Source organism: Protopterus annectens, chromosome 6.part0 (assembly GCF_019279795.1).
Source record: "Protopterus annectens isolate FY-2018-M chromosome 6.part0, PAN1.0, whole genome shotgun sequence".
In the NCBI taxonomy this organism is placed as follows: Eukaryota; Metazoa; Chordata; order Ceratodontiformes; family Protopteridae; genus Protopterus; species Protopterus annectens.
Genome location: NC_056737.1, coordinates 1689410503 through 1689434160, shown reverse-complemented (window position 1 = coordinate 1689434160; position 23658 = coordinate 1689410503). Strand labels below are relative to the sequence as shown.

The following is a 23658-nucleotide window of genomic DNA, read 5'->3' as shown; positions in this document are numbered from 1 at the left end:
GCTCAGTTAATTAATCAATGGGGGGGGGGGTGAAAGCTGACACACTCTGGCTAGGCTTATAAATGCCCTCGGGCAGATAGCCTAGTACCTACCTATGAACCTATAACATCAGCAATACTGTTTAGCCATTGTATCCACTGCTGCTCCCTTCTTTTCTACATTATGTGACCAAAAGACATGAATTTTTTAGGTTTATAGGTTCATACAACCCAAATCAGTTGCAACCCCTGGTAACATGTTTGTCTTAATTGGAAAGGTGTTTATTAGGACAGATATGTTAGGAGGTTGCTAAAAAGTTATCTGTGGGTTATACCAGTTAGGGAATGTTTACTGTTGGCCTCAGTCCATAAGACACATGGGGACAGCCTAGATTGAATTTATGATTGCATATCCAGTGTTAGTTAGGGAACATTTACTGCCTGCCTCTGTCTGTAAGAGACATGGAGGTCAGCCCAGGGATGAATTTGCAATTTCCCATCCAACGGTCAAAGTTACATTTGAATAGGGTTATGGATGGACTCTTCTTCACATGGATGGGGAGCCTATTCCAGAGCATTGGGATCCTTTGAGTCATGTATCTGCCTTGTCAGCATGTTCTATTTATATCACAAGCAAAGTTCAAAACCCTGACTCTTCTGTTTCCAAGGCTGATCATTTTGCAGATATGCAAAAGCTCCCTCAGGGCTGGATCTAAGGATGCTTTACATGCCAAGCACAGATTTCCTCACAAAAACCTGTAGGAGACAGTGTATAGAGATAAGGCAATAAGGTGCTCTGAAGTTCCCTTTAGTTTCACTGTAAGGACTTCCAGTCAACAGTCTGGAATGTGACCTACTATATTATACACATTGCAGACTAATCCTTTGCCTGCACTTTTCAGTTTTCATGCTGACTCTTCAGCGGCAAATCCATTTGAACTTATTTAAAAGCATGATTTTTCTATGGCTTATTCCACAGGTATTAGGAAACAACTACTCAAAAGACATATTAAATCCATTTTGTTGGGTGCAGCTGCACATCCTTCTGTTTTACTTACTAGCTTTTTACCCAATGTCCCATCGTTGCACTATGCTTGCTGTTTACCAAAGTTTTAATCATGCTATTTTCTTGAACCACCTTTTGCAGCTCTTTAAGACTAAGAAAGTCCTTGATACACTGAATGTAAACTTATTTCAGTTGATGTCCCTTAGTCTGTGTCATCTTCTATTTAGCCTGAATCCCTTCTGCAGCCACAGAGATAAGTATTCAGCATTCCTCAGCTCACACCTTATAGAAACCCAGAATCATTGCAACACATCAAACAGAGCACCTTGCTGACCCTTTTCAAGCAGAACCTTGAAGAGTGGATGGGAAAACACAAATTTGTCCCAGGGGTTCCACCTGTGTCCCTCATTGACAGGAATGACAGGTGCTGACTGAGGTTCCTTTTGGGGAATAAACTCTTGGCTAGGCTTGTAAGGGCCCCAGGGCCATTAGCATAGTAACCTCCTATGATAATTAGACATATTTAGTATTATTATGATTTACTTAAGCAATAACACATGGTTGGGTGTGGGTAATGCTAGATTTATCCACGGTTGGTATGGGTTGATCATGAGCGTGAAGTCCGAGTGGCCAAACAAAGCCAACCGTGGGTAAATCCAGCATTGCCCACACCCAGCCATTGATTATTGTTATTATACAATGACATAATTTAAGAAAAATAAATACTTACATTTCTTAAATAATGCTGCCCTTCCGTGTTTTGCAGATATCCTGGGGCTTTTTTTGATGTACTGCACATGTCTATGGGACTTGTGTTCCCATGCTTACGCATCAGTGCTGTGCAGAGGTAGAAACAGAGAAAGGAAGATCTCTGTTGCTTCTTTTTTTTTTTTTTTTTTTTTTTATTGATTATAAAAAAGAAATCTGGAGACTTTTTACATTTGGGAGAGTTAGGACAGACAAAATAAAAGGTTAATCAGGTAAGTTTTTTTAAGTTTTTCAGAATTTACCTGATTATCCTTTTATTTTTGTCAGCACCGTCTCCTTCACTTGCTTCAAGTCTTCCATTTTCTTTCATTCAAAAAAAAAAGAAAACTAAAAAAATGACGAGATATACTAATGCGAAAAAGTCTGGGCATATTCTCGGATTTACAATGGGCACTCTGGTAGGGCTGGCCAATTACTGTGCTCGGTTTTGAATATTAATGACCAGTCATTGTATAATCAGTTTTATAACATCTTTCCGGTGTGTTCTGTATAGTTAAAGTTGTACATTGCACCAATAATAAGTTATTTATTCTGAAATTCTTTGAACTCTTACAGCAATTTTAGACTGATGATAACGAACAGAAACTTAATTTTTCATATATTTATGTTTACTTTGGATGCAATTTATTTTTGGAACACCTTTATTCTTTGCATTATTTAGTTTCATGGATGTATATTACTGGGGATTTTCTGAGACATATAGCCTGGTTGTATGGTACATTTTTAGAACCATAGTGTATCTACGAAGGAGACATTCTACATCATTCCAGGACATCCAGAATCCCTATGCCATTTCTCTCTAATCATCAAGTTCCCATAAATTCCAAGACTTTTTAATTTCCTCATATCCAGTGGGACACAGCAGCATCTCACATCACCCCATGGCATGGTCTCCTTCCTTGAGAGGGGACTGCACTTCTTGGTACCTAACTTTTTCCTGTCCAGGCTAAGCAGGTGTAAGAATCAAGCTTTCTGCTAGCCATTGGAGGGTTTCATTACTCTGCTTTTGATGCTTTTCCCTCTCTTGCCAGCTGATCAGTCACATATTATGCTAGGACCTATTAAACCTTTTCCTAGCTGCATGTGTACTTGTAGATGTGCCCTGAAGGCTACTGTACTAATGAGGCTTGAAGGTGCAATGAGGCTTGGAGGCTCAAAGTATTCTTCCTTGTGTCATACATTCTATGCCATAGCCCTAGCCTAGCTATCCATTAGGGGCTAGCAGTGCAGTGGACCATGCTGCCTCCCTCCTTGCAGGACGGGTGGACTGAAGCAGAGGCTTATTTACACTTTCTCTTTGCAAGTCTATCAGCACCTGGGATGCTAGTCAATCTTAGGTTATCTGGGTAGCAGTCAGGGCTTCAGATCATATCACTTTGGGGCCATACAGTTGGCTAGCTTATTTTTTTTATACCATTAACTAAGGATCCCAGGTCAAGCTCCTCTTGTCCAGTTAAGGTGCCATGAAACTTTCTGTAGAGGCATACCGATGTTTGCACTTTATAATAATAAAATGCATAGAATACAAAAATTGAAACAAAACATAAAACTGTTGATAATAAAAGCACTGAGGTATTCCCATGGTTATGAAAGCATATATTTGCTAATTTATTGAGTATATACATCCACCAGTAGCCATTTGAAATGTTGGGACCCACTAGAGAGAGTCTTGAAACATGGAGGCTTATTGGCTGAAAGATCGGACTTACCCATACTAAGTCCAAGATGCCAATTTTCAAAATATTGCCCTTTCTCTGGGATATGGCAATTTTGGAGTTGCTATATATAAGTTTGAGGGATGGGGTGCAGGGGATGCTTGCCTTCCTCCTGCTAAAAAAGTTTTAAGGAGGAGAGTGATTTTCAAAATTTGCTCTTCTCTGTGTTTTCAGTCTTTTTTTTTTTTTTGGCTTTTTGGCACTCAGCATTTCAAGTGCCACCATTTCTATAAGGAGCCACATCCACCAAGTGCCAGTGCTTCCTTTCCAAGGCAGTCCAGGTGGACTCTACTTAAATTATTGGCAGAGGGCCATATAGTTACAAGTAGATATCAAAAGAATCACGCTGTGGACTACAGCATGAAGCTCACTAGTAGCTCAAATCCTTAGACATTTTTGCTGATGATCAAAGTACCCTGCACTGGCAATAATATGGTATGTCTTGTTGCAAGCAGTTTGCAGCTGATGAATTATACAGTTAATTTAACACTTTAGATACCCCTTACCTTACTTCTAATATACCTTCTCTGAATTATTTTATTAATTTTATTAATTCAGAATCAGTCTTCTGCTATATATATATATATATATATATATATATATATATATATATATATATATATATATATATATATATACACATATATATATGCATACTATATATATGTATACTATATATATATATATATATATATATATATATATATATATATATATATATATATATATACACATATATGTATGGCCTCAAATAGCATTAAGAGCAGAATACAACTTAACATAAAATGAAACTGCTCCAAACCAGCAGCTATTGTGTTGTCCACAACAAAGAAAAACAGCAATGTTTCTCAAATTATCCTCTTGATAAAGGGATAGTTTCTCTCTCTCTCTTTCTCTCTCTTTTTCTTTCTCCTTCTCTCTCACTTGCTCTGCCCTTTTATCATTTACATATAATTTAAAAAGCGCCAAACAAAGCCCATGTGACACATTGTGCAGAGTAAAAGGTTATAATGAAGTAATGTGCAGTTTCTCATTGAAGATATACTACAGCACGTTACCTTAACCCATCAGTTTCTGTTATTAGTCGTCTTCTTTCTATCACTAGTCCAACTGTGTCTTTGTATCTCTGGGGAGAGTGAGGTATGCATGAAGGGAGCAGAAACATCTGCAAGAGCAAAGAAACAAAAAAGATGCTGCATAAATATTTAAACAACATTTTTATCCACAAATGCTATTTCCTTTATACCAGCTCTTGCATTCAAACTACTACTCACAATGACTCTTCATCAAAATGCCACATGCAATTCATCATACAGAGTCACAGGAGATGGAATGCTTGATAAACATTTACATTTTTCTTAGTGATATAGTAATTTATTACTGCTAAAAATGAAAGGAATGGGGAACTAGACCTGTGAAAGAACATTGTCCAGTGTTTGTCCTGACTTGATTTGCCCTCCCCTAGATCTACAGTACCACATGCAGCAGATTCCCAAAAATGACAGTTGATTAAAGGCAACCAGTATGTGTCCCACTGTATCTTTCTCCTGAGGCTTTATCATCTGCTGCCACCAGAGGCATTGCTATAGTCAGGAACCACTTAGTCAGCTGGCATTGAGACAGCTTCTCAGGGTTCACCATTCTCCACTCCTGTCTGATGTCTCTGACATAAGTTCACTCTTGACCCACCTGTGCTGGCAGTAAATTCAGCAGTTCTATTGCTGCCACAATAATTAAATCACATAACGCTGCTTATAAAAATATATGTGCTATAAATGTCAGTTGGAATACTTTTGCACAGATCATCACGCATCAAGATGCTTTGTAGCATAAAGGTGTATCTTGCAGATCAGAAAAAGAAAGAATAATAATTTAGTACATGGAGCACCACAATTATGCTCCAAAACCAGAAAAAAAGATAAATATGCTAAGTTTGTCCCTAGTGCAAGATATGATCTTAACAATGCTTAAGGGTGCATAACAAAACCTTGTTAAGGCTACCCTAAGCACTCTTACGATCAAGTCTCACTCTGGGGACTAACAATGGACAGTGCCAACAGCAAAGAGCAATGGTACACTGATAGCAAGTTTTAAGGAATCTGGTCCTTGTAGTAAACTTGCTTACAGACAGGCCTTGCACTGAAGTAAGTCACTTATCAAAACAGGTCTTTCAGAATCAGAGAAGACTTACACTGAAAGCAACTGTTTGAATCTGGTGTATTGTTTAAATAAAAGTGATAAGCATGAAAAGAAATGCATTATTGACTGACTGAAATTTTCAGTGATTTACCAGAAGATTAAATATTGTATGAGGGACAGAACAAAACCACAAAGCATAATTAGGGACGTTCTGCAAAATCAGTGACAGTTATAAGTTAATGTAAAGAAAAGACAGGCTAAGTCTTTATTAAACCAGACCAGTTTCAGCAATCAGCTTTCTTCAGTGGTTTGATGGTTACACAACTGTTAGACATATTTATTAATATTTTGAACCAGGCAGTATGACATCAATTCCTGTATACATTAAAACATGATATATAAACAGACATAGAAAGTGCAAAAATAGATAGATATAGAAATGGTATAATGAAATGTTTGTACTGAAATATGCATCAAGATTGAAATTATACAGCAATGAATTTATAATATATTTATAATATAACAACAGTCCTGTGGTTCATTATAACAGCGAGAACAAAAAGTGGTGTTATAACATATTAATAGATTACAATTATTGGAGGCAGTAGCCCCTCACAATTTGTCATTAAGACAGGTGGAAATAAGCCACCTAGTTTAACAATACATTTAGTCTCTTTTTGGTCTAGCAATTTGTGCCATCCAGTTTTAATAATAAAAGAAAACCAAAGCATTGGTGGACCTAGCATGCATGTGGCCAGATAAATCACCCAATCTGTGAATACCTTTCCTGTGTGACCACAAGGATGACTGACAATTAATTTGTCTCCCAACAAGGTAGTCTGAGCAATAGAGACATCCAAGGATGTAATTCTTTGTAATGAGAAAAATGTGACCTAGGCATCTGTTGTCCAACCAGTTGGCCAGATGTGTGTTTGTTGTTAATATGTTCCAATGATTATTGATAATGTCCATCAATTGATAAGTATTCCTGCCAAAAGTGGTTACTAACCTAGGTGTCTGAAAAGAAGAACTGGCAACGTTTATAACCCAACAAGATGTCCCTGGATACATTTTGGTCATTTGGACTGCAGAATGAACATCCATTTTGTTATAACCTCTGTAAGAATCTATTCGAGATCATTCTGACAATTCTCAAGGTCCGAATTGGATGAACAGATTCTCTTGATCCTCATGAATTGTGATTTAGGAATATTTTGATGCTATGTTTAGGTGTGCATGTAGTAGACTGTTGTATTGTGGATATTTTCAAGAGTATTATCCAGTTCCCTACACAGATGGACATCCAAAAAATCAATCTGCTGCAGATTATAATTAACCGTGAATTCTACACCCCATTTGTTACTGTTAAGATATTAAATTCCATAAGGTACTTTGTGCCCTTCCAAACAAGCCAACAATCGCCAAGATAACGGCATGTATAGGTTGTGTAATATACTGTATATAATCTGATCTTCAACATACCCCATAAAGAGATCAGCATATATTGGTGCAAAAGAGGCACCCACAGTTATAAGTTAAGACAGGGTTGCAGTGCTTTGCATTGTATATTTTTTTCAATGATTTGATCACATGTGCTTATATGCCCCTGCTGCCCACTGACCCCTTCCTATCTTCCCCCTTCATGCCTTATCCTCTTTCTCTTCCCTTCTGTCTCAATATCCGTAAAATGGTGGATTTTCCTACTTTCTCCCAACCCTGCCTTACTTTACTTTCTGTACTGTATATATCTCTACTTTTATCCTGCTTTCCTAAAATATTTCCACCATTTTCATATAACCAATAAGTTGCTCCATTTACTGGGCACCTCTTGACTACTCTTTTTCATCTGTTATATGTCTGTATGCTTTGTTTTTGTCACATTGCCACTGTGGGCTCCTACTAACACTACCTGCTGTAGCACTAGTATGTGTGCTTATGAAGTTTATGCAATGAGGTGCAAAACCACTACCACTCATGGTCAAAGCTTTGTCAATCTGTTTCACGTATGACAGTTCTCCTTGTCTGGCTCCATGAAGTGTAACTTCCTACCTACTTATGCAACATGCCCATGCTTAGTCCTTCATGCCTACTTTGTACACTGGAGTATATTCTTTTTACATAGCACAAGGCTTCTGCCATCCTGAAGTGCATCTCTATCTGTCTCAATCACTGTCTTGAATGCACTATTTGGGGGAGATAACACTAGATACAAAGTAAATATCAGTAGCTAAAAGTAGTATCAATAATAAAAAAATAAATAAAATGACATACACATTACTCAATATTTTCTAACACTATGGAAAAGAAAAATACAATTTTCTTAATTTGCTCTTAATGCTTTCACAGTTTCTCTAGGTATCCAATTCCAAACTGCCATGAAGCTTTAGTACCACACTATTCTCGCAAAATCTGCTTTCTCCGTTTTTTGCAGACCATCTCAGCTTTTAAAGTATAGTGTTTCACTATGAGAGCCATCATAATCTGAAGACGTTTAATGCATTAAGAAGTGATGACCAAACTGTAAACACCATTCAGGCAGATGTGCTTTGATGAGTTCATTACCATTCTTCAGTTTTCTGTCTTGATAGTGCTTTCTAAGAATATTACATTTTGAAAACTGTCAGGTGATAATTTTATGATGTCAGTTCCTCAGCCTCATCGTGAGGAAAGAGAAGCCTCCATTGGACACAGTTTTACACCATTCTAAAGTCCCACTTCTCTACCAAACTTAGGTCATCAATTTTATAAGACAAAAATATCAATTATTCTGCTGGATTAAATCTGTCAGCCCAACTATTATGCAGGCAATGTAAGTTTAAGTAAGAAACCCTCCATCTAAGGAGCAGATCATAGAAGCAGGATTGAGTGATCAAAGACTAGGGCTCCTAGCCATGGAGAAGAAGTGGGATTGTTTCTGTCTTCTGTTGGATCAGGTTAGGCTTAGTGAACTAACTGCTGGCTAACCGTGTGTGAAGACAATGCAAGGCAAGACTATACTGAGGGTATGAAGGAATAAAGGACCACTGAGGATCATGTTTGCATGCACTGTGTGATTACAGTGAAGCAATAAAATAAATGCAATGAAATATATCAAAATAAAACAAAATATGACATTTGCATAAAAACAAAGAAGGACCAAAATGTGCTGAACAAATATGAGATTTGTTAGCAAAGGGAAACACACTGGGCAGACTATTCAATTTTAGGTGCAAACCAACATGACTAGCCAAGATTCATACAGTTGTCGAATGGAATATGTGGGAATCAAACTAAGAATTGCTGCAAGGTCTAGATTCAGTAGGATATAGTAGGAGCAAAAAGAAAAATACTAAATAAAATAAAATCCTTTATAACCATGGTAAACAGCCACACATTCTTCGCTATTCATGCCTGACCATTACAGCATCAAGTCAGATTGTGAAAAGGCCTGTCTCGCACAAGTGGAGAGAATTCTCAAGGACATATAGGGTGCTACTGTGTGAAAGATGAATTAACTCCTCTGGGTGGTAGAAAAGAGTGTCTGTGTGATGGTAGCAAAAAATACTAATTGTATATAATATACAGAGATTTCATTATGAATGGTTGAGTTCAAGTCTAAAACGTTTCAGTCTAAAAAGATGTTATGATAGGACTTTTCTGGTTCAAGCAATAATTTGAGTCACCATTGTTAGCAAAGTAAAAAGCCAAAGCAGCACACTGTTTTTTTTTTGCATTGGAAACAGGTATATAGTAATGGGAATGTATGCATCTGCAGTGGCTTGCTACAACTGCTTTGGAAAGTGCAGCAAAATACCTTAAGCTACTTAGTTTGTTATGAATTCAAGAATAAAACAAAATTAGCCTGACATGGTGGGAGGCTGGTATAATGGTTAAGGTGTTTACCTTACAAACATAAGGTGCAGGATTTGATTCTCACATGGGGTAATTCACTAGGTTGAAAATGGCCCACAAGGGCAGTTAGCCTAGTACTAATCTATGACCTATGAAGTTTGTGGGAAAGCAACTCAAAGAGTCAGAAATTCAACCTGACAGAACATTAACCTGTAACTATATTTTGAAGGAGATAGCCTCCTTGCATTTTTTTTTCGTAGTTTGGGAAGCCCCCCCCCAAATGTAATATAGTAATACTCCCTCAGTCAATACAACAACACAAACAAGGGAGAAATGAATCCTGAAAAATAAAGAAACTGGAGACAGTGATTTCCTATAAAAAATGGTAATTGTTTGAAATGTGAGACTTGCTAAAGCAAGTCCTGAAACATGAAGACATTAATATCTAAAAAATATACTTACATATACTAAGTCCAAGATGGTCATTTCTTGGGATATTTCCTTTACTCCAAGCTATGGTGATCATGGATTGGGTATATATATAGTTTGGTGAATATGGGGGCTTGCCTCCCCCACATGCAGAAGGGCAAGCCTCCCTGTAAAAAAAGATGATTGAAGGACAACAGAGATGTTCAAGATTTGTTCATCTCCTAAATTTTCAGTCTTTTTTTTGGCTTGTCGGCACATGGCATTCAAAGGAGGAAGCTGTACAAAATACAACTGTGAGTTCAACACAGGCTTTTGGAGTTTGGGCTTGGAGAGTGTTGACATATCTAACATATATATGTACGTGTGTGCATGCACATAATTAAATGGGTCTACTTTGGTAGACTGAATTTACACTTATCCAAACTGCAGATTACTGAGATGACAACACTGAAATTGCAATAAACTGAACCATCACATTACTGAAGTTTTTTTACAGGGAAAGAAGACACTTGGCCAACATTTAACAAAATAACACATCAAAGTATGTCCCACCGATAACACACTGAAGTATGCCAAACCCATCCAGTTTGAGGGCTATGCCCCCAGACCCCCCAATATGGAGGCAGCACCCCACACCCCCAACTAACTATACCAACTCCTTGATCCCACTACAAATTTCCCCATGTTGGCCAATTGTCTTCTTTCCCTGTAAAAAAAAATTGGTAATGTTCAAGTTAGGTTTATTGCATGTTTATTGTTGTCATCTCCAGGATCTGCAATTCTGGTAAGTGTAAATTTGGTCTACTAAAGTAGACCCATTTAGATATATTGGTGGCATGCAAGTGGTCTATCACTTTATTTAATCCAAAAAGGTCTAAAAAGTGATCACATTTGATCTAATGATATTCTTCAGTACATTTTACCAGTTTACATTTTTTGATCACTGATATGAGTTTTTTTAAAAGATGTATAATTGATACTGAGGTTTGCTCTATACAGTGTCCCAGATTGTTTGAGCTGGTGGTGCACTTACAGGTTTGTTTTCTTCCCTTTCTTCCACTGCAGTGTGACTGTGGAGTTATCATAGTTGTCATACATAACTTGGGGAGGGGGCAAGCACCCCTGCCAAGATATTTTTTTTTTTTTTTTGTAATGGTAGGTAAAGTGAGTTTAAATCACTTCTGATCAATCAGTATATCTTCTGGATCAAACAACATCTACCCCATATATATATATATATATACACATATATATCTCCTCAGTGTTGTCTTCTTTTACACTCTATCTTCCTTCACAGAGCAAGTATGCGTCATATGTTTTTACATTTCCATTTGTTCTAAGAATGTGTAAAACAGTGAAAAGACTTTGGTAGTGTGTTATATTTGTAACACTTCCTTTTAACACATATGTATGGAATGTGAGTTGCTAGTGCTGGTATACACACACACACACACATATATATATATATGTATATATATATATATATATATATATATATATATATATATATATATATATATGGGAGCCCTCCATTTGTTTGAACTTTCAAATGTTTGAAACTCATATGGCCGACACCATATGAGCGCACATTTGAAAGGCCAACAAATGATAGCGGAGATCCAGCTACAGTGTGGGATTGGGAAATTCGCCTTTCCTGCACTGTAATGCGATCTCGGATATTTAAGTAGCAGGGGGTATGGGGGGGTGCAGGGGAGCTTGCCCCCCCCAGCATAACACAGTTTAACTGTGTCTACAGGTAGGTAAATGATGCTCTTTCAGGATGTTGGTCTTTCGGAATGTCAATCATATGGTGTCGACCATATGAAAGTCGGCATTCTGAATGGTCGACATTCTGAAGTAGACCCATATATATATATATATATATATATATATATATATATATATATATATATATATATATATAGATAGATAGATATATGTAGATAGCTATAGATATAGATATATATGTATATTACACTGTTTTGACATACTGGTTTAATCCCATGAATGTTTTCTAAGTGATGGTGTTATATAGTGCTTACCAGTGTAGTGTCATGTCCTGATAATTTGCTTGATGCAGTTGCGTATTTTCATTACATTATTGTGGTTTTCTATCAGTATACTTCCTGCTAAAACTACTTTGAGCCTAATCCATGCACTTTCTTACTATCACTCTACTCTTAATTCCCCCTGTATTCTCTTGATCTGACTTACTGCAGTCCTTTCTCCATCACTTTTTTTGTATAAGTACTAACTTTATTGCCTCTATATTATTTCACAGCTTAGTAGAATTTCTATATTAAATCATTTAAATACACTCCTGCTCTGTGACTGGAATTCTAAGTGTACCTCTTACTAAGTTGGTCACTGTCCCCTCTTGCTTGACCAGTAGACTGCATTGCATATGCCAGTTATTTAGACTCAGGATATGACAAAGAAACTTGTTTTACTTGCATCACTTTGTTAATTATTTTGTTCTGACTATAAACTGATTGATCTCAGTTATAAACTGACCTGAGGATCATCAAAAACTAGGGATGCCTTACAGAGCTAAAAACTTTCTCACTGATGCAACTAAAGCTACACTTGCCACTAGTTATCTCCTCCCATCCTTACTTACTTCCAGACTTTACAAAAATTTAAACTTGAACAGTGCTATAACAAAGTTACTAAACTTGCAGCAACTACCCCTTTCAGAACCCATCACTGTATAGCACTGAAAAGCCATAACTGGTTAGAACTGCCACATCAACTAACATATACACAGCTTTTTACCACCTATAAAATTATCCAGCATCCAACTGCCTGTCCAGCACTAAAAAACATTCTACACAACTATGTTCCCAGTCAGTCGTAGAGATCCAGTAACCAAAAACTCCTGTATGTCTACAGACTTAGTAAATCTGCTGGGCATTGTCTGTACTTGTACAAAGTTGCTAAGGCCTTGAACTCCTTGCCTGTATCCATCAGGTCTATACCCTCCCTCCCATCTTTCAAAATCACTCTGAAAGATTACCGAGCTAAAATATGGTTCTGTTCTTGCTCAAATCCAACATCAGCAATATCCCTGAATGTGAACAAGTACCTTTTCATTCCTTATACCTCCTTACTCTCCCTTCTTCACTTACTTCCTTACTGCTATCTAATTCTCTCCCCTGACTTTCTCTCTAAATATAGCATAAGCATCTTTTCCCTCACCTCTTATTGCAACTCCTATTTGTATTGGACTAACTTACCTTTATTTTCTCTACAAATTGTCTAAAGTTTCTATAAATATTAATTGATTGCCATATACCTTGTATCAATTTTAACAAATGTTTTTATATGATACCTAATTTATTGTAACTATTTAAACTGCAAATGTTTTTATTTTGTTCTTAAAATGTTTTGTAATAATTCAGAGCTTTTTTCCCCGAGCCTCCGCTGAAAATGGACTTTTACCTAGTCGGCTCGGACTTTCCCAGTAATCAAATATCAATAAATCAATAAATATATATATATATATATATATATATATATATATATATGTGTGTGTGTGTGTGTGTGTGTGTGTGTGTGTGTGTATACTGTATATATATATATATATATATATATATATATATATATATATATGTATATATATATATATATATATATATATATATATATATATATATATATATATATATATATATATATATGTGTGTGTGTGTTATACTGTATATATATATAATATATATAGATATATATATGTGTGTGTGTATACTGTATATATATATATATGTGTGTGTGTGTGTGTGTATACTGTATATATATATATATATATATATATATGTGTGTGTGTGTGTGTATACTGTATATATATATATATATATATATATATATATATATATATATATATATATGTGTGTGTGTGTGTGTGTGTGTGTGTGTGTGTGTGTGTGTGTGTGTGTATAGTGTATATATATATATATATATATATATATATATATATATATATATATATATATATAGACTTTCATATGAGTCTAAAGTGATTTGTTGGCAACACTTAAAATCAAGCAGCATTTTGTTGAGTCAAATTAAACAACGGTGGGCAATCAGCTCAAGAGGAACGATAACACAGAAGTGAGTTTTGCAAGGAAGCAAGCCTGTCTGCATCCTCACACCCCTGCAACAATATGTAATACTTATATATGGATTGGACACTGTAAACTGGAAGGTGCGAGTGTGTGCGTGTGAGTGGATGAGCTACCGAGGTAGGGCTAGCTACCTGGTAGTGTAAAACTTTGCTCAAGATGATTGTCATTGTTGGAGTGACAGCCCGACCCCATGTGCAAAATGGGAAAAAGGGGGCGAGGATGGATGGACTGACACTCACACACACATATATACATATATATATATATATATATATATATATATATATATATATATATATATATATATGGATTCACTTCACTTGACTGAAAACTCATTTGATTGAATTTCATTTCACTAAGAACAAATCGCTGAAAGCTCAAATGACTGAAAACTCACCTGACCAAATCCCATTTAACCGAAAATAGTAGTGGCAGTGTATATGCCTTTTTCCCCACTGTAGTGTGACCCTGGAATTAGTATATATAGTTGGCGGGGTGGGGGGGCACAGCCCCCCACATTACGGTGTGTGCGTGGCATAGCCCCCCACATAACTTGGTTTTATATTGTCCAGTTTCTGTTAAGAGGGTAAGTAGTTTTGAACCAAATTAGTTGGGGGGTTATGCCCCCACACCCCCCAATGTGGGGGGCTGTGCCACCCAAACCCCTCCTAACTATATATATTAACTCCAGGGTCGCACTACAGTAGGAAATAGGGCATATACACTGCCTCTACTATATATAAAAGCTCAAATGACTGAAAACTCACATGACCAAATCCCATTTAACTGAAAAAAGTAATGGCAGTGTATATGCCTTTTTCCCCACTGTGTATATATATATATATATATATATATATATATATATATATATATATATATATATATATATATATATATATATATATATAAAGGAGGTTAGTGGCAGAGGAATGTCTGACTGGACACAGGTCCATTTTCAGCGGAGGCCCGGAGAGAAAAGCTCCAACAGACATCTTACAAATAGTTAAACAGACTCACTGTATAATATAGATTAGCATCTCAGAAGGTGTCAGTACAAAAAAATTCAGAACAAATGAAACAATGATTAAAACTCATACATATTTTACAGGGTAATGCTTGCCTTGATAGTAGTTACATACTTTTTATCAGGATAAAACACACATTGGTAATAGGATCTTGATCTATACAATATTTAACTACAGTAGTGACTTTTTTAGGTATGTTCAGTATAATAAATTTTACCAGGGAATTGGAATCACTTGCCAGTGCTGTGTCCACCATGCATTTTTGTGTATTAACCTGGTGAGTAACAGGAGCATTCCCATTTGTTGGTATATGGATTTTCAGGAGCCTTTTAAATTGTGTGATAGAGGTATTAGAAGTAATGTGGCTAGGTAATTTATTCCAGATTCTTGCTATAGTGCAGCCAAAGAGAGACTTGGCAGCATTATTTTTATATTTGTTGACATTTATGAGGCTCTGGTTGGTAGATCTTAAAGTTCTAGTAGTAGTATAGGGTTGAATTAGATCCTAAAGTGCGGGGGTTTTGTCAGGAAGGTAATTTAATTTGTGTGCTACTGACAATTGACTGAGTAGCAGTAGCTGTGGGAGCTCAAGCCAGTTAAGCTGTTTAATTGATAGACAGTGATGGGATCTATATGAGGATTCAGTAGCAAACTTGGCAATCTTGTTATAACAAGATTCCATTTTGTTTAAATCTATCTGGCAGAGATTAGTCAGGATTGGAGAGGCATAGAGTAGGATGGATAACAGATGAGTCCTTGCTATTATCGCCTTGGTATTTCTAGTGATAAACTGTTTGTTCTTGTAGAGGATCCCAAGCCTTTTGTTTACTTTCTTGATGGTTTGAGCTATGTGGATGTTGAATCTGACGTTGTTGTCAATTTCTACACCTAGCAGTTTAGTGTGTGTGGTTGGACGAATTTGTATGTTATCTCTGGAAGTAATGCAAAAATTGTTGTCTGTAGGGGGGTACTTACCAGGTCCAAAATGAATAAGTTTTTTTGGGGGGGACTAAGAATAAGTTTGTTGTTAGTATACCATGTTTCAGCTAAGGTAAAGTTATTTTGGGTTTGGGTCAGCAGATCTGTTATAGTGGGAGCGGCACATACAATGTTGGTGTCATCAGCATATTGTACTACTGATGCAGTGCGTGTAGCAGAGGAGAACTGGTTGGTAAAAAGAGAGAACAACAGCGGGCCTAGGATAGAGCCTTGGGGGACACCTAAGGATACTGATAACAGAGGGGACAATTGTTTTTGGGGGCCATGAGATAGAAAAGGGATTAATGTTCAGGGTAGATAGGGTTTTGAGTAGCATGTCATGGTTAACCATGTCAAAAGCTTTTGATAGGTCTAAGAATATGGAAGATACAAAAAGGCTCTTATCTCTGTAGTGGTTCACTGTGTTACTTACAGATAGTAGTGCTGCGGTGGTGCTGTGGGAGGGTCTAAATCCATGCGGTGCTTTAGACAGCAGGTTGTTATTTTGGAGGTACTGCATTAGTTGAGCATGAACAACTCTTTCTAATATTTTAGATAATGGTGACAGAATAGCAACAGGTCTGTAGTTAGTGCGTTCTAAGGAGTTACCACCTTTGTGTAGTGGTATAATATGTGATGATTTCCATAAGGTTGGCACCATTGACTCTGACAGAGACCTATTGATGAGTATAGCAACAGGATAGGCTATAGCTTCAGCAGATATCCAAAGAAAATCTGCTGGTAGGTTATTAGCAGCCAAAGTGGTTGGCTTAAGTTTCTGAAGGAGTTTAGTGATAACCTTGGTGGACACAGGGTGCAGGGAAAAGTTGGTAGATTTGTTTTGTCTATTGAGGTGGGTTTGGGAATTTGTTGGTATGGAGCCGCTAGTATTATTTTGGGCATTGGCAAGGGTTTGTATGGTTTCAGTGCAGTACTTATTGAATTGTGTGGGAATGTTATCATGGTTGTTTTCTGTCACAGGGGTTGGTGTTGTGGATTTACCTGGCTGAAGTATGGAATTAATTATGGACCAGAATCTTTGAGGGTTATGAATATGTTTGTCTTGCAAATGTTTGTAGTAGTTAGTTTTGTCAAGTTTAATTTGCTTTTTGGTTTTGTTACTAAGTTCTAAGTAGTTTTGTCTCATAGTAATAGTTCTGTTTTTGTGGAATTGTATCCAAGCCTTATCTCTTTCTTTCATTATAGATTTAGTTTCTTTAGTTAGCCATGGGGCATACTTTTTTTTATTCTGATGGTTCTGATGGGTGCATGATAGTTTAAGATTTGTATGAAGCCTTGAAAAACAACAGGTATAAAGAGAAAAGATCAGAATTCATTTTGGCATTTAACTGACTTACATCTTTTGGACAGGTAGCTTTGAAAACAGGTGAGTGATGGACTTGGCAGTCCTAAGGTAGACAGTTTGTGTAACAACTTTTGGTGAGTTATCAAACCAAATGCTTTTGATAAATTTATGAAGACTGGAAATACCAGATTCCCTGTATTTCTGTGTATATCTATATATATATATATATATATATATATATATATATATATATATATATATATATATATATGTGTGTGTGTGTGTGTGTGTGTGTGTGTGTATATCTATTTATCTATATCTATATATATGTATGCACGTGTATGTGTATGACATCTAAATGTGTGTGGGAGAGTGAATGAGGGATGTAGCCTATGCCAATGCAAAGCATGAGTCACCAGTGCTAATTACCACTGAAAAGTATGTTTAGCTTGGGAGATAATTAGACCGAATTTAGAGACATCATATTAGCCAATAATTCCAGATAAAGTTGTCTGTGAATTGCATTAAATAGCAGTTTCCACTTGCATAAGGGGTTATTTCTGAATTCCAGGGGCCATTCAATAATAACTAAATTAAACTGTCATTATAACTTCAAAAACATCTGAATAGTCACTTCAGTGATACCACTATCAGCCCAGTGCATATTCAACATCCGTGTCACATATGCAGCATCTTCTTTCTTGGCCTTCATGCAATGTGTAGCAGCATCAGCAGTTTTACTTCTTTAACACACATTTTTCTTCAGCAGACAAACCAAAGAATGTATTTTAGCTGGCACTTGCAATACACCATGTATCACATGCTCAATGACTCTTTCAAATGCATCACTTACAGAGTACAGCCAAGGATTATACACACCTCACTACATAAACAGACATATAGTTTTATATATATATATATATATATATATATATATATATACACACACACACACACACACACACATGCCTTTTTTGGGAGTAAGTAAAGGTGAGACACTTCATGCTTCACGGAGTATACCATGACCATAGCCCTTGATTTTGAAAGGATGAGAAGGAAGAGGAGCAGACTGTGGTTAGATGAAGGGAAATGGAGGAAATTCTGGTAAAAAAAGTGTGGAAGTGATAAAAGAAAGGACTAGGATGGCTAAAGGTACAATTGCCTGGCAAAGCCTTTGATGGAATGGAAGGATTAGGTCTGGAGAGAAAATATTTAGAGAATTGCAGAAGCAAAACAAATGGACTGGCAAAAAATGGCAGTGGGTAAGAAGCTATTGATGTCTGAGTAATTGAAGAAGATGTTTCTGATGAACAGAAGAATGTTTGGCATTATATGCAGCACAGAAATGTCTTGAGACAAACTGTAAGTAGAATGATAGGTTAGAAAGGAAAGGAAAGTCAGTCAAGGAGGTGCTCAAATGATAAATAGTGGGGGTGTATAGATTTCTGGAAAAGCCTACAGAGAATATAGAAGAAGGAAAAAAACAGAGAACTGTCATTCACAATTTAGTCTGAGGAGAAAAAGAAAATATGGAGTTTAGTTAACTTTTCATATCCATCAAGCTATAACATGTTAGAAATTCTCCAAAGAAAACTGCAGACTTGTCTAACACTTTGTGTAACTTTGGTAAAATACAAAGAAAGCCACAAGTGATGATGGAGCACTGTATCACACAAAATGAACTTTAATCCACTGGTTTAGTGCTTTCAGCCCAAGATGGTTCTGATGAAGGCCTAATTCTTGGGCTGAAAGTGCTAAACCAGTGGATTAAAGTTCATTTTGTGTGATACAGTGCTCCATCATCACTTGTGGTTTTCTTTTTATGTTAGAAATTCTGACTGTGCTTGTGCCCTAAGGTGAGCTACGTCATTAGGCAAGAAAAATATTTTCTGTAACTGCAATGGCCATCATGAATTTTGTGTCACATACATAAAGCATAAAGAGATTTCCATATTTCCTTAACTGAAACTTACAATTGTGCTATATTTCTACATGTAAAGGTAAAAAATAAAAAAAAAAAAAAACTAAACAGCATGCCTAAGAGTGGCTTTGTTATTTGCCATTTTTTTCATACTGTCAGCATTTACTTTCAGTATGACCCAAATCTGATTCATAATTTTGCTGCTAGCTACCCACTCTTATCCACTGATTCATTAATATTTTTTAGTTTAGTTTTTAGTTTGCTCTAAGATGACCAAGTATGGCTTTAGTTATGAATATTACCCATGTTTGCATAATGGCATTCAAATCATGAAAATAGTATAAAGTACATGTTCTTTCTTTGTGCTACTTGAAGCTTAAGATTTTAGATAAAGAAACTGCTGGTGCATTGCATCCACATCCTTTGGAGTAAGAAATAATGAATGTAATTTGTACACATTTATAAACTATGAACAATATTTTGATATTCTGAGTTTACCATGGAGTTGCGGCCTGTAGGAATGAGCACTTAAATGCAGGTTGATCCATTCCAGAAGTTTGGGCTGATTTAGTCATCAAGACGAGCCTTAAAGGTAGTCAAAGTAGTACTATGTTTGACCTGTAGTGGTAGCTTATTCCATATGATGGGAATAGACTGTGTAAGGAACTTGCTTCTCCAGCAAATCTTGTTTATGTTTTGGTGTAGGTTTATGTCTCTAGTGCAGGTACTTGTAGAGACACTGGTTTTATGAAGAAATAGGATTTTGTCTTTGTCATGGCTCTAAAAGCTAGATACAGGTCATCGTAAGCAGCCAGTAGGCTACTAAGTATGGGAAAATTAAGTTGATATTTTGGTGTATTTGAAAGATTTAAAACCTTTAATTTTCTTGATTAGAAATCTCTGGTGTCTTTCGGTTAAGTGATATGCTATGATTAGTACATACCAAGCAGTGTATTGTATTCAATGTTGGAGCTGATAAGGGAAGAACACAGGAGTAGGATGAATTGTTTGGGTCTTGAAAATATTCTTTTAATTAACTGGGCCAGATAGAAAGATGTTCCGACTATGGTGGAAACATGATGATCAAATGAAAGAGAGATGCCCACATAAGTACCCATATCTCTTATGACTATTTCTGTCTGAAGTGGAGTACCATTTATAGCATATGAGGTAGGGACAGCTTTTTTTCGCAAACCCAGTTATGCTACACTTTTGCATTTAACTGTGGACCATTTTCAGAACACCAGGTACATTCATATTCCACCTCTTGCTGGAAATGTTTGGTAATAGTGGATGTACAGATAACAATGGCCAGCATGTAGTCATCATCAGCTTGGTCAGCCACACTTCTACGACCTTGGCTTAGGTGTTTGAAAAATAAATGCTGAACAAGAGAGGGCCTAGCAAGGATCCCTGTTCCACAGCCTGTTTCAGGATTTGGGATCTGTTGGATAGTACATTTGCAATCCAGCAAACATTGTGGTTTACATTAAGTATGTCTAATTTTTCAATAATTCCAGCATTGGGAGTAGTATCAAACACCTTGGCCACGTCAGGATAAACAGTGTGCACATATTGATGACTGTCCACAGCCTCTGTAACCTTTTCAAAGAAGCTTCCTAGATAGGTAATGTCCTGCCCTTCTCAAAACTAAAGTGAGAGACATACCTCTCAACTGTCCAGATTTTTACCTCATATGTTTGGTCTGTCCCTCATAAAATTTGTGGTTTTCAAGTAAATCACAGGGGACTGAAGTCACTAAATAATGACAGATAGTTGAGATTCACACTTCATACCTTTCTGAAAATGTATGCGAATGCAATGTCTGTTAATCTATCATTTTTTTAAGTTTGTAAGAGCAATATTTAAAAATTGTCCCTATTTTTGGGTCTTTGCTCCTCCATTCAGATTTCTTGCATTAGGAGAGTGATATGTTTGTTGAGATGGTCTAGTTAATTCAAGTTGCCTAAGTCTACATAAATAAGTTAAGCTATGACATATATCACACCACCTAACATGCATGTAAGGCTGATGAGGCTCATGGGCCTATAATTACCTGGGTCTGTAAATGGCCACCATTGTGTACGGGAATCACAGTGGCTGTTCTCCAGGCATCAGCCCCAAACTCTGTAGACAGGCTGAGATTGAACAATGTAAGTACAGGGTCAGACAGTGAATACTTGGCACTGGTGAGAATGTAGCCTGCTATGTTGTCTGGTTCCATGGAAGCATCAATGTTAGCTTTTGACAGATATTCTAAGACTTGTTCCAAGGTTATTTTAGGGAACGTAATTTTTTAGGGATAGTGGAATGCCTAAGCATTAAGAAAGTATTGAAGACAGCAAGGAAATAATGCATACATACTTAGCATATCCATTCATCTATGAGAAGGCCCTCTATAATGGATGTTGTAACTGTGTTAATTTTTTTAATAATAAAATTCCAGCAATATTTTTGTAAGATCCCACACCCAAAGCTATGCAATCTGTGTCAACAAAAGCCATGACATGATGCATCAACTACTTAAGTTGGCTTGACAGCAGATCTTACCAGTTTTTCCCACCCATTCTTATTGAATTGCATCGCCGTTGATGTATGACAAACCTAAGGGACAAAGCCTTTGGTTATACTGAGGTTAAACAGTTTGAGATTGGCTCTAAAAGGGCATGTTTGGAACTATTTATTAAATAGACAGGTATGCTACCGGGTCCCATGCAGGATGAATGTTTGATCTTGGTAATGATGTGGAGGGGAGTGAGTAATTCATGGAGATGCGGACTTTGGATTCAGTCTCTGGGGTAACTTATACAGAGAATTTGTTTGTCAACTTGTTGGCAATGTCTACTGGATCAGAACAGATTTTGTCTTTTTGTATAGGTTCAGAGTAATGTTGGATGTATTTCCTAGTTTCTAAAAATAGCTAAAGAAAGGATTAGTATTTGACTTTGTTTCACATTCTAGCTTAAGTTCATGGTCTAGTTTAGTGTGACTTTTAGTATTTTTTTTTATTTTTTATTTTTGGTAATATTTCTGATAATGTCTTTGATATGATAGATTTTGATCTCTATATGCTTTATTTATTTTTTCTTTTATTGTAAAATTCATTTGTGTTGGAGGACCACCAGTGAGGTTTGTTTCTGAATTTTTCATTATAATTACATCTGGATGGGACTGCTAGTTCTATAAATTTATTTTATACTGGCCATAAATCTACTTTGTGTAGCTTTTTAGGAAGACTCTAGCTAATGGACACTCCATTGTAATGTATATGAAACCAAACTGGCACATTAAGGTGGGCACGCTCAGTGATATTGCACTATTTGAGACAATGCTACTATAAGTGAATTTTGAAACTATGTCATATAATTTGATTAATTAATATGTCTGAAATCCTTTCATTGAGAGAAAATGGTTTCAGGTGGTTTAGAGATTTTGAAGGGGCACATTACAAACTTAGGGAGATACAGTGGCACAGTGGATAGTGTTGTAAACTGGTTTGATTCTTCACTAGAGTGCCTTCTGTCCAGAGTCTGCATGTCTTCCCTGTGTTCACATGGGTTTCCTCCCATATTCCAAAGATATGCAATAGGTAGATTGGGCACTCTAAAATGTCCATAGGTGTGTGTGTGTGTGTGTGTGTGTGTGTGTGTGTGTGTGTGTGTGTGTGTGTGTGTGTGTGTATGTATGTGTATGTATGTGTATGTGTGTGTGCGCGTGTGTGTGTGTGTGTGTGTGTGTGTGTGTGTGTGTGTGTGTGTGTGTGTGTGTGTGTGTGTGTGTGTGTGTCGTAATGAAGAACTACCATGGAAGGGATAGCCACCCGGTCATGTAAATATTGGCTCTAGATGATTGTCACTGTTGAAGTGACACCCTATCCCCATGTCCAAAAAGGGGTTGTGGATGGATGGATGGACAACACAAACTTGTGATCCAACATAATCAAGGAAGGAGATCCGTATGGAATAGTGCATGAAGAAGCTTTAGTTGTATAAGTCAGATCAAGAATATTACATTCTCTAATGTTTTTTAACTATCTGGTTCAGGAAGTTTTTGTTTATTAAATCTAGAAACTTCTGGGCATAGCCTACATTGGAAGTGCAGGTACTCCAGTTTATTCAGGGTGTGGGGTCTCCATTCTGGGCCAGTAATCAAGGAGCCTCAATTCTCACCACTGACACTGGAAAGGAATGCTCACTTGGAATACAAATGAATACACTCAGTATTTTCAGATACAAACCTCTCTGCATCAAGCACAATTTTCCTTAAGAGCACACAGGGAACACACTCAGGTCAAGGTCTGGCTTTCTCTCTCTGTCTCTCCCCAGGTCCCCCAGTAAGACTCCCCATTGGCAGAGCTGTAGGGTTAAGTCCTCAGCCGAGTGTCCAAGCTAAGTCCTCCAGCACCCTCTCTGTGAAACCAGTGCTTCGTGTCCCTGCTCCA

The 23658-nt window shown here is 36.8% G+C and overlaps 1 protein-coding gene across 3 annotated transcripts in view; it reads right to left on the bottom strand.

The window, feature by feature from the left end:
- Positions 1-23658, bottom strand: part of HAAO (3-hydroxyanthranilate 3,4-dioxygenase) — an 808952-nt gene that overhangs the window by 550229 nt on the left and 235065 nt on the right. For all 3 annotated transcript variants that reach the window (XM_044075085.1, XM_044075086.1, XM_044075087.1), the window contains exon 4: positions 4526-4632. In XM_044075085.1, coding sequence (XP_043931020.1) covers positions 4526-4632 — 107 coding nt within the window. The remainder of the gene's footprint in view (positions 1-4525; positions 4633-23658) is intronic.